Here is a 12,095-nt window from a genome sequence, read left to right as displayed (position 1 = left end):
TCTGGAGGCTGGAAGTCTGAGATCAGGGCACCAGCGTGCTTGGGTTATGGGGAGGACCCTCTTTCGGGTTGCAAGCCACTGATTTCTTGCTGTCATCACATGGCGGAAGGGGTGAGGCCACTCTCTGGGGTCTTTTTAATAAGGCTACGAATCCCTTTCATCACCTCCCACAGACAGACCCCTGCTTCTCATACCCATGACCTTGGACACTAAGTTTTCCACATAGGGACTGGGGGTCGGGGCACAAACATTCAGCCTGTAGCACATGGTGAGTGACAAGGATGGCCCAGTGACAGGGATGGAATCCTGGAGGGGCTGGTGCAGAGCACCAGGAGTCTGGACATCACCCTGTAGCACTGGGGACCCTGAAGGTTGAAGCGGTGGAGTTCTGGAAGCATCACCCTGGGAGCAGGGCACAGGACGCGTTAAAACAAGGCTGGAGGCAGGGGCCGTCCACTAGGGAGGTAAAGCCTGAAACGAGGGAGGCAGAGAAGGGGAAGGGAAGTGTTGAGGGCACCATCATCAGTTGGCTGTTGGGGCGTGGGGCGGGAGAGAGCTGGGGTTCTATCCCTACAGCCCCTCCAGTGGGTTCCTCCTGAGTACTGTTCCTCCTGTTGTGTATGACGTACCGCGGTGACGCGAAGGTGAGAGAGCAGGCTTCTGCCCGTGAGGAAGCAGCAGTCCAGGATAGCACTCTCTAGTCAGGGCTGTGCGTGAGTCACATGTGACAGAAACACAGCTGAGACTGACTTGACCCAAAACGGGGTGGGGTGTTACGGCTCGCGTACTGGGACGTTTTGGGGGTAGAGCCTCGGACAGGTACTCAGACGATGTCGTTAGGGATCTGCCCTCTTCAGTCTGGTCTCATCTTGACTCTAGATTTTTTTTTTTCCCATGACTATGAACTTATTTAGTCTTTTCCTGGCCTTAAAAGAATCCAAAACAGATGCAAATATAGTTGTTTTCCTTTATAGCGCTCTCTGCTAATGAGCACAATAGTGCCTTCTTGGCTTTTGACCCTTTCTTTGGTGCATTTTGTTCTTGTTTGAGGCGGTTTTATGTTTTTGTTTTTGTTTTTGCTTTAGAGCAATGATTTTACTTTATTTTATTTTAAAAAATTAATTGTGGTAAAAAACAATAAATAACAAAACTTTGTAAGCATGTGCCAGTGTACAACTCAGTCACGTGAACTGTATTCACATTATGTAGCCTTATTTTAAGGCAGGTTTTCCCTAGCATTCACAGGCTGGCGAACTCCCAGCTTCCCAGCCCCAGTGGAAAGAGTACACTTCCGGGGCCCCATGCTCATCGGCTCTGCCTGGGAGCTGGAGTGGGGTCCTTGCACTCGGATGCTGCAGGAGGGCCCCTCACGGGGAAGGCGAGGTGTTGGGGCCGGAGAATGGAAGTGGGTTCCTGGAGGGCAAAGGCAGCAGCTCTCCGCTTCCTGCAGGCTGACCCGTGCGTGGATAACTTAGGCAAGGTTGAAACTGGTTCTGTGGAAGGGTGCCACAGTGCCACTGTGCAGTGCGGCCTGGCTCCAGCTTCTGTTGTGTGCAGATACTAGGGACCGCAGTGGTGGTGCAGAAAGGCTCATGATTTGCTTTCAGTGGGCGGGGGAGCGGGGGCAGTGCGGGGAGAAGAGCTGGGTGTCAGCGCCCGCAGTGCAGCATAGAGATGCTGAGTGCTGGGAAGTGGGTGTCTCTGTCCAGTGCCTTGGGAGGAGGGTCAGGAATGGTTCCTGGAGGAGCTGGCCTGGAAGGATAGGCAGCAGTTGGACATGGGGGTGCAACGGTGTGGTTCCCTGTGCAGGGTTTGGGGGTGCCCGCTGTCAGCCTGCAGCTTGAACCCAGCCACTGCCAGTACCACCGCTTTAGCCTCCTCCTTCCCTGCCTTGGACCTTGCCCCCCACTGGCTGCTCCTGAGCCTGGGTTTCCGGGGGTGAGCTCACCCTCGGGCCCATGGACAGGGCCCGTGGACAGGGCCTGGGGTGGGGGGTGGGGGGGTTCGGGGCAGGGCAGGTCTGAGGTGCCGTCCTCCTCCCGCAGGCCTCTCCCTGGAACGCCTGCCCAACTCCATCGCTTCCCGCCACCGCCTGACCGAGAGGGAAGAGGAGGTGATCACCTGCTTCGAGAGGGCTTCCTGGATTGCTCAGGTGTTCCTGCAGGAGTTGGAGAAGGTGAGCTGGGACCACGGTGTTCTGCTTCCAGCTGCCTCCATGGAGCGCCTGTCACAGCAAGCCCCCACTAAGCCCGTGGGTGGCCCTTTGTGCCTTGGAGAAAGGCAGCTTCTCCCACCAGGGTGGCCCTCTGACTCTCAGCTCCCGAGCACCTCCTCCTTCAGGAAGGACACCAACCCTGGGCCCCCCTACCCGGCCTTCTAGCCCCTATTAACCATCTACTGAACAGGATGCCTGGGCACCACCCCTGGAATTCTCCCCAACAAGAGATCAGAGCTACACTCCTACACTCCCAGGGTCAGAGCCCGGAGACGTTTGAGCCTCACCTGCTTTGGCAGGTGCCAGAATGTCAACCCAGCACCTGTCTTGTGACAGGCCCTTGTGGAGGAATCATCCCTGGGCCAGGCCGATTTCCCCCACAGCAGGCTTTCTCAGCCCCAGCATTCTCAACATTGGGACCAGACCAGTATTTGCTGTGTGGGGCTGCCCAGGGGTTATAAAATGTTCAGCAGCATCCCTGGCCTCTACAGATGACAACAGCCAAAACGGGGTGGTCACCAAAAATGTCTCCAGATACGCCAAATGTCCCTGGAGGGTAAAATCACATCCCTGTTGAGCGTCACTACCCTAGCATCCCTCTGCTTGGTTGGATTTTAGGAGGAAGGGAGAAGTGACTGGGGGACTCGGGGAAAACAGTACTTGAGCTGCATTCCCTGGGAGAAGTTGGCCAGGAGGCTTGGCCTGCGTGAGTTGACCTCTGCCAAGGTCACGTGGATGCCGGCTAGACAGCAGTGTTTTAGGAGCCCTTCCCACTGGAATTGCCTATGGTTTGGAGAAAACTTCTGTGGAATAGGTCATCTCCCATTCAGTTGGGAGTTGCGATGATGGGCTGTGATGGTGTGCAGGGCTGAAATCAGGGCCCTGTGGCAGTGGGCAGACAAATGGGCCTTGGGAGCTACTTATCTCGGGTTGGGGGAGGGCAGGCCGTGAAACCCTGTGCATTCTCAGAAATGCTGTGTGTCCCTCCTAAGACCCAGCTCCAAGCTCCAAGGAACTTAAGAAGCTCTTCTAAAGGTAAGGGGACAGCTCATTGACTTGTTTCTTGGTTCAGGGAAGGGAGGTAACAAGGGGCAGGCAGGCCTATCTCTATGGGACTGGGTGACCCTCTTAGAGCTGAGGCTTGAGGACTATTCAGTTAATAACGCAACTGCTGCTCACGTTTTCCTGGAAGCTGGGGTCTTTGCCGTTGGGCTATTCTGACTTTCCGTGGCTACATGGCAGAGTCAGCACCTGGTATATGGTAGGCCTTCAAGGGTTTGTTGAATGAGTAGACCAAGAAGTCGTAGAAATAGCCTGAGCCTGTAAATGGCCAAACTGAAGTTCGAGGTCTAGGTGTGTGCTGGCTTTGTGACCTCAGTCACATTCTGAGCCTCAGTTTCCACATCTATGAAATGCAGACAAAACCAGCTTTGCAGGACTGTTGTGGGCATCAGCATTAGGATGAGGAGAGCGTGTTTCAGACGTATGTTAAATGAAAGCCAGTTAGGTTGCGTATGGTCTGAGAGTGGCACAGGGCGTGCCTCTGAGGTGTCTAGGGACGCGGTCTGGTGATGGGGCTGCCGTATCCGCCAGGGCTGACTTTCACTCTAGCCCCTCTGATAGAGAACTCTGAGACAGTGGCTCTGTGTTCCCTTCCCAGATCACAAGTAACACCACGTCACGGCATCTGAAAGGCTCTCACCCAGTCGACTATGAGCTCACCTACTTCCTGGAAGCCGCCCTCCAGAGCGCTTATGTGACAAACCTGAAGAAGGGGTAGGTCGCTGGCAGCTGAGTGGGACCTGGACGTTTCTCTCGGGGCCGAGATGCTTCTGACTCTGGTCATGTTACATCTGGCCTCTCTGATCTGGGTGTGTGTGGTGTCTGCTCTCTCCAGAGGAATATTAGGGGCTGGTCTGTTCCCGTCTTGTCAGGCTGAATAGACAGAGGTACACACCTGGGGAGGGGGACAGTCCTGCCCCAGCTGGACCCCTGGCCTGGAGGAGGCCTGTGCGCCCCTTCTCTGTCTCCATTCTCCCCTCACTGTTAGACTAGGGGATACTGCTTGATTCCCTGTCTTCTGAGTGGTAAGAACAGGGTGGAAGGATCCCCACCAGGACAGGCTGTCACCCAGCTCCCAGGTGAGAATACCTCCCAGAGCTCCGGATCCATCTCAGCTGCTTGGAAAGTTGGAGACATTGTTATCATTTGTTTGTATCATTTTTCGTGGCAGGCCACAGCTGGGTAAGCTGCTGGCCCAGGCTTGGACACCTTTTGTGTTTGTCATTTCAGTGTTTCTAGCGTCAGACCAGGGAGGCAGTGGTGTCCCTGTTTGGGACACATGGACCAGGAGGCCCAGAGAGCCCAGGCCGCTTATCCTCTGAGGGTGGGGCTGGCCCAGAGTCCTGGGCTCCTCAGCCCACCCTGTGGCTGGGAAGGTGCAGGACTGGAAGACATGCCGGGGCCCCGGGAAGCACGCTGCCCCCCATTCCACTTCCACTGTCTGTGCTCTTCTTTCCTATTTTGGTTGCGAAGCTTCAGTTTCGGAGACCCAGCGGTCTGGTGGGCTGGTTCCTGTTTTTGCTCCCCAGGCAGCTGCCGCTTGGTTCCTTTCCCCTAGCTGCAGGCAGCCCCTGCCCCTGCCCTGGCCCACCCCTGCCCCTGCCCTGGTGGTGGGGGGGCACCCTCGGGTCTGCAGGTGCTGCTCTCGGGAGTGAGGGGAGATGTGACGAGATGCCCCCTCAGCAGAAGCTTTGCAGCATGGTCTGCCGCTGCCTGTGCTTGCCAGTAAAGTTTTATTGGAACACAGCCACAGTGCCGTTGACATACTGTTTCTCACCCGGAGTGCAGTGGATAGCAGATCCGGAAATGCGGACTCCCCGGCCCTTTACAGAAACGTGTGCTGAGTGATGCCTGCTGTGTGTTTAAGAGGCCGTCCCTCCCAAGGCCTCCTGTAGGTGTGAAGGGTAGAGGTGCTCTTCTGTGTGGTACCCCCTAGGAGTTGATCTTTGGGAATCCCGTGTGCCCTTCAGTCTGGCGTTTAACAAATATTCATCGTGTGATCCGTGCTGAGTCTGTGGGAGGCCCATGCTGGCACTTGTGTATTTGGTTGTCCTGGCAGCCCTCTGGTAGGGGCTGTTGTTGCGTCCCCGTTCTGCGGGGTGGGGTGGGGGGGTGGGAGAGGAGAGGCACAGAGAATGTAAGTGGCCTGTCCTCAGCAGAGCCAGGATTACACATGCAGGACCCCACCTGTGCCTGCAGCAGGAAGCCGGGGGGGGGGGGGGGAGTAATGTTCCCCTGCTCCTGCCTCCTGTGCCTTTGCTCCAAGTGTGCTCCAGGCTTGGTAGGTGTGGCCTCTGCTTCCGGTTTGAAGAGTTTGGGGGAGTGCCCTAGGCATCTGGAGGTTGCCTAGGTCGGCCTTGGGAGCGTGAGACCACCCAGCAACCCTGGGAGGGTTCCTCTTCTACCCCCCAACCCCTGGCTCCGCTTCCTCGAGCAGGAGGCTTCTGTTTATCCTGTATCCAGGGCGGGAGTGAGGGTCCAAGGAGAGGCAGGAATGAATAGCACCTTGAGTACTGGGCTTAGACCGCAGCGGGTGTTGCTGTGAACCCCCTCTCCTCTGCAGTTCCCTCAGGGCTGCCCGCTCCCCTTCCCCACACCACACTTGCTGCAGGTCTTTCAAGGTTAAGGTGACTGTCAAGTTCAGCCCGCAGGGGGTTGGGTAGGGGAAGGAGGGCAGTTATCAAGCACCCGCTGTGTGCATGTGTTTAGAGGGGACAGTGTCCTGTGAAGGGAGTCAGGTAACCCCAGGTCACTCGAGAGGGGACGGAGCCTCAACAAGGTACAGTAACTTGCCCTGCCTCACCCACTGGGATCCAGCTTTGGTTCTGAGTAGCCTTGAAACCCGCGAAGTTTCCAGTGGGGTGGGGGTGTGTGGGGGAAGGACAGGGCCCTGGTGGTTGTTGGGCTGATGGTGGCTACGCTGACTCAGGGCTCTCTCCACTCCTCTGGGACCCTGAGTCACCATTCACGGTGGGTGGCTCCTCTTCCCAAAGCTGGTCCCACCCCTCCCGAGTGGGCCTCTTCCTCCCTGTCTGTGTTCTGCCCACTCTGGCTGTGTGTGTGTGTGTGTGTGTTTCCGCCAGCAGCAGACAGAGCATTAACCAACCCTCACCCCTCTAGGAGAGCCCAGTAGTTCTGGGCTACTGTTACTGTTCTGGTCCTGTCGCTCTGCTCACCGTCCTGCTTCCTCCTTCCTTCTGAAGCACAGATTTTCATCTTGAAAGACAGGACGCTGACTCTTCTCCCCTCCCACCGCCCCCTGTGCCTCCCAAATAAAGAGCAATGGAAACTGAATCATTTCTTTCCAAGCAAACAGCCCAAACATTTGAAAGCTTGAGCGCTGAGCAGCAGTCCCCGGGACATGTGGTCAACAGCTCAGCCCCTTCATCCATTTCCTGTGCCCACGTCCAGCCCAGAGGTGGCTCGGGAACGTGAAAGATATTTTTAAAGCAGGGGTTGTGGTCCCTTGTGCCCGGCTGGACTTTAAATAATTTCTTTCCCCCTTTTCTCTTAACAGTAGCTCATGCTTGTTGAATACTTACTGCCTGCCAGGCAGAATCCCATGAAGAACTACTAATGTCCCCGCTTCCTGAAGAAAGGAGAGGGGGAATAACTTGCCCAGAGCCAGCAAGCCTTGGAGCTGAGCGAGGTCTGTGCCCCCACAGTCCCGGGCCTTGCCTACCACCCGCCACAGTGGTGTGGGCTCTCGTAATTACTCATTATGGTCTTCAGGTCAGAGTTCCATCTTCCTAGATGAATCACCAGTTCCAATGGCTCTCTCTCTATATTTGTTATTGTTAGGAAGTTAAAAAAAAGGGCACCTCAATCCAGGTTTCTTAGGCACTGACCTGTTCACATTGTGAGCCAGTTACCAGGTCGTCGTAGGCTTTAGCAACATCCCTGGCCTCCGCCCACTAGATGCCAGGAGCTCTTTCTGCCCCAAGTGTGACAACCAAAAACGTGGCCAGACGTTGATAAATGTCTCGGGTGTTAGAGGGCGAAATCACCCCCAGCTGAGAACCACTGCCTTAGCCTGAGGTGTGAGAAGCAGAGGTTCAGGGCTACAGTGGGACTCCCATGTCTGACTTTGTGTCTTCTCCTCCAGGGCCGCTCTGAAAAGCCTTTTAAGGGCTTCAGAGCCATTTCCTGTTGGTTAAATCCCCTCTACTTCACCTGGGGTTCTTAAGGTGTTTGGGAAGGTGGTAAAATCCTTGCCCACATAAAGAGAGGTCATAGCCCAGTAAGGGGGAGGGACTAAGGAACAAATACCAGAGAACAGCCCAAGCGTTCATTTCACAGGTAGCCTCTGAGAAGCCACCGTGCACCAGGCATCCTACCTGACTCATGGAGGTTGAAGAGGGGAACAAGACGAGCTCCCCTCCTTAGGGACCTTCCATCCCAGCACAGAGCAGGCAGTCAGCAGCCAGTTGTAGCCATCAGACATTGCTGGATGCTAGGGAGGGAAGGGAGGCAGGGAGGTGGGGGTGCTGCTGGGATACGGTGGGCTCTTGGGGACCAGGAGCTTCTCAGTGTTAGAAGACTTCCCTTGGGGCCTGAGGAGCAAGGGGAGGTAGTGGGACCTGCTTCTGGGCAGAGTCCCAGAGCTGGGGCCCATTTCCATGTGGGCCCTGGGTGGACTGAGGTGCTCTTCTCCTGAGGACAGATGGCCACAAGCAGTGCCTGCTCCCAGAGTCCAGCCTCGTCCTTCCATGTGAGGATATGACAGGATTTAGAGGGTGCGGTGTTCTCCACTGTACAAATCGGGAGTGCAGGCATTGCTTGACCTCCAAAGCTCTTTTATTCCGGGCTGTGGTTAAACCTGGGCCTAAGTATTTTAGACTTAGTAGGGTTTTTGTTTTGTTTTGTTTTGTTTTGTTTTGCTGTTGTTGTAAAGATTTTATTTATTTGACAGGCAGAGATCACAAGTAAGCAGAGAGGCAGGCAGAGAGAGGGGAGGAAGCAGGCTCCCTGCTGAGCAGAGAGCTTGATGTGGGGCTCGATCCCAGGATCCTGGGATCATGACCTGAGCTGAAGGCAGAGGTTTTAACCCACTGAGCCACCCAGGTGCCTCTGGACTTAGTAGGTTTGAGGGACATTTTTCTCTAGAGGCCTTGCCCTATTGATCCATTGTTCATTCCTGTCACTTGCCCTGTAGCTGATGACAGGGTTCCTAACCGACCTGGAACTGAATGTTATGAACTGACCTGAAAGTTATGAATTGAGAGAGGCCCCTTCCAGAGGGCAGGGGTTTGAGACCCTCAGTTCGATTCCCCTCACTGCCACCAGAGAGCAGCCGTGGACTCTGATCGGAGCTTTGTTCCAGGTAGTTCCTTAGGCGCCAGCTGCCAGGAGAGGGCACCTTTCTTATGTGTTCTGGTGGCTGCGGACAATGGGGCCGGTCCCAGAGCCCACGCTGAGGGGGAGGTTTGGTTTTCCTCTGCATGAAGCAGCTCCAGGGCTGAGGCACGAGGGAAGCCCAGGGCAGTGCAGTAGCAGGAAGGTCGACTGTCCCTGTCTGGGGCCCTGACCTCACTAGGACCCTAGCCTCTGGGCAGCTCCCCAAAACAAGAACATAAGCCACAGGCTTCTTCCCTCAGAGTGGGCAAGGGGCCATGCTCTTTGGCATGGTTTATCCCCTTCCTTCTCCCTAGACCTGCAGAGCCTCTTCTTGGCTCTGGGCTGAGAGGGAGCCTGAGCCATGTGTATTGAACCAGGTGGGCTGGATGTTTCGTTCACGTTAAAAAAAAATTTTTTTTTTTTTTAAGTTACTAAAGCAATATGTGCTCACTGTACCAAAACCAAACAATAGGAAGGGAGTGTGTGTGTGCTTTCTGAGGGAGTTTCCTGGGGCTTGGCAGTGTTCAGCCTTATAAAAGCTCTCTCCCTCGCTGAGGGGTGTGGGTATGTGTGCGTGTGTGTGGGTGTGCAACTGCCACATGCTTCACCTTGCCAGAGAGATGCTTAGCTGAGAGGCAGTGAAAGCTGCCTGGGCTGCAGATGGCTGTGGGGGAGGGGCTTAGAAGGTCTGGCCTCCTGTGCGTCTGCCCCCACCCCACTCCGTGAGGGGTGTGTTCAACAGCTCCGATTTTGGATTTTGCGATTTTGCCTTGTAGCAGCCCCCCACTGTCTGCAGTGCTGGGGAGGGCAGGAGACAGACTGCACTAAGGGGGATTCAGGGGCCAGAATCCAACATGGAAGCCCCGGAGAGCCTCCTAGTGACCTGTGTCACTCTTTGGGGCACAGGGAGACCTCTGAGGCCCATTGGAGAGGACACACTCTCCCAGGCTCTCTTAAAGCACAGCCTGAATTTATTGTTAGTACTCACTACTCGTCCTGCACCTCGCTGGGCAGGAAAGATCTCTTTGCCCAGATTTCCTCAGTGCCCTGCAAGGGAAGTGTTTTTCTGGCTTTTCTGGGACTTGGGGCAAAGAGGAGAGCTTTAGTTTTTGAAACTGATGCTACAGGTCCGTGGCAGGAGTGAACAGCCTGATTAGTATTTGAACTTCACCTGACTTTGTCTCTTGATTCAACCCTCCAGCTATTGGGATCTGCCAACTGGCTGTCCTCTTCTGGGTCCCTGACCAGAAACCTCTACTACATCATTAATGCCAGCCCTGAAATGGGGGCTTCTGGCTGGGGTTCCCTGCCCCAGTGACTCTTTAGATTCTATTCAACCATAAACTTCACGCAGTTTCTTATTCTCTGTGTCAGATCAAACCAGACCAAAAAGCAAAACAAAACAATATTTATTGAGGACCTACTGGACGCAAAACACTTTGCTAGGCTCTTAATAAATCAGGAGTGTGTCTGATTTAACAGACTGAGTTCCTTAAACCCGCGGGGCCACTAACAAGCTATTCATTTCCTCATTCTGTCTCTCTGTTCATTCCACGAGTGTTCGTTGAATGTCTCTTGTCAACAGGGCTGATGACCAGCCAGACACTGGGTGCACAGTAGGTACTTTGGAAAGATGAGTCACTTAGCTGAATTTCAGGAGCCCTAGAGTTCACACAGCCAGGAAAGGAAAAGTATAACCCTGCCGGGTCAAAAGACAAGCATTGTCTTTCTCGGGAATCTTTTTAGTTTAAAGGGAGAGAAGTCTGAAGCCTTGGTACCTGTGGTCAGCCCGCCTCTCTCCTTGGATAAGCAATGGCCTGGAAAGTCCGGTGTCTACTAGGCTTTCATTTTCCCTTTGGAAAATGGGAGTTTATTTATTCCACAGTGATCTCTTGAGTGCCTCCTGTGTGTCAAGCGTTGTGCTGGTCGCTGGGAGAACAAAGCCTGCCGTATCAGCCTCATTGGAAGCTGTGAAGACTGCGGAAGACAGACTACTTAAGAAAATCTGCCCACTGCCTACTGCTGAAGAGGGGGCTGCGAGGGGCTTGTCATCTCCTCGCATCTCCCACCTGGAGGCTTCCCTTGATGACCCATCCCTGCCTGCACATCTCTGTCTTTCTGTTCCCAGCCAGCCAGGCTTGACTTGAGTTGGGGGATCGATGGCTTCCTGGCTTCTCCACATGCAGCCTCATTCTGGGCCAGGGTTGGTCTGAGGCCCTGTTTGGATATTGTTAAAAGTGGCCGCTCTGCTCTGAAAGGTCAGCATGAGAGACAGAAAACAAAGAGATCTTTCAAGCCGCCCTCTCACGGGGCTGGGCAGAGCCCCAGCTCTACCTGGCATTGGGAGCTTTCGCTCAGGCTGGTGGGAGAAACCCCACCTGATTTCCCGTTCCCTGGAGGCATAAACTGAGGCAAAGGAGTGTTCCCGACATCTCAGAAGAGGTCAGGGTCAGAGGAGACCCCAGAGGAGACTCCCCATACAGCCTTGGCCACCGGAGCCTCTGTGTTGGTTTTTCTCTTTATGGGCATTCCATAAAAATTGGGATTTACCCAAAAGATGCCTGAGGGTGATTACTTGCTTTGTGAAAGGATTTCTGGGAGCTGATTTAGATGCCAGAATCCCTTACAGATTTGGAAATAGTAAAATTACACAACTTTTGGGACAGGGCATCTTGTGAAAATGCAGTTCTGAATCCTTCATTGTGTGTGTGTATGTGTGTGTGTATCGGGGGAGGCATAGTCCCTGGGCATCTACATTTCTCTGCACCCTGTAGGCGATGTCAGTGCGTGGTCTGGACGCCCTCTCCTCATGCTGATGATGCAGAGACTAAAGGTAGAGAGAGGACAGACCTTGAGGTGGAGTGGGAGAAAGAGGCCATGGTCCCTCTTGGCTCTGGGCTCCTGGTAGCAGCCTGAGCTGGGCTGCCAGGGAGGAAGCTGGCAGGGAGCCCGCAGAGTGGAAAATCACCCACAGGTTCTGGGAGCCATGGGCTGTCTCTGGGCCCTAAGGCTCTGGGGCAGTCCCAGGGCCCAGCCCCTTGGCCCAGCCTGTGGCCATTGGCCCAGCTGCCAGGGCATCACTCTCCTGCAGACTTCCCAGAGCCAGCCATTTCTTCTCTTTTCTGGAAGCCCATGAAGTCTGTCTTGTTGCTCTTTCCTGATGGCGGCTGGTGCTGGGCTGTCCCCTCAGCTGGCCTGACCCCTAGCCAGCTGTCCAACTCTCGGTTCTTTTCTTATTTATTTATTTATTGAGAGAGAGTGAGAGGGGAGAAGGTCAGAGGGAGAAGCAGACTCCCTTCGGAGCCGGGAGCCTGATGCAGGACACGATCTCGGGACTCCGGGATCATGACCTGAGCTGGAGGTAGTTGCTCAGCCACCTGAGCCTCCCAGGTGCCTTCTGGGTTCCTTTCTAAGGCAGAGACCTCAGTGGGACTGGAGGGCCTCTGCTGCAGGCTCCTCCTACTCGGGGTCCTGGGGACCC

The 12,095-nt window shown here is 54.8% G+C and overlaps 1 protein-coding gene across 5 annotated transcripts in view; it reads left to right on the top strand.

Moving 5' to 3' along the window:
• The window catches only part of TTC7A (tetratricopeptide repeat domain 7A), a 114,324-nt gene that overhangs the window by 28,255 nt on the left and 73,974 nt on the right, over positions 1 to 12,095 (top strand). For all 5 annotated transcript variants that reach the window (XM_045077730.1, XM_004753007.2, XM_045077729.1 and 2 more), the window contains 2 exons: positions 2,046 to 2,176; positions 3,876 to 3,991. In XM_045077730.1, the coding sequence (XP_044933665.1) occupies positions 2,046 to 2,176; positions 3,876 to 3,991 (247 nt within the window). The remainder of the gene's footprint in view (positions 1 to 2,045; positions 2,177 to 3,875; positions 3,992 to 12,095) is intronic.

The sequence above is a fragment of the Mustela putorius genome, unplaced genomic scaffold (genome assembly GCF_011764305.1).
Source record: "Mustela putorius furo isolate JIRA1106 unplaced genomic scaffold, ASM1176430v1.1 tig00000224_pilon_pilon_pilon, whole genome shotgun sequence".
In the NCBI taxonomy this organism is placed as follows: Eukaryota; Metazoa; Chordata; class Mammalia; order Carnivora; family Mustelidae; genus Mustela; species Mustela putorius.
This window is presented reverse-complemented; position numbering and strand designations above follow the sequence as displayed.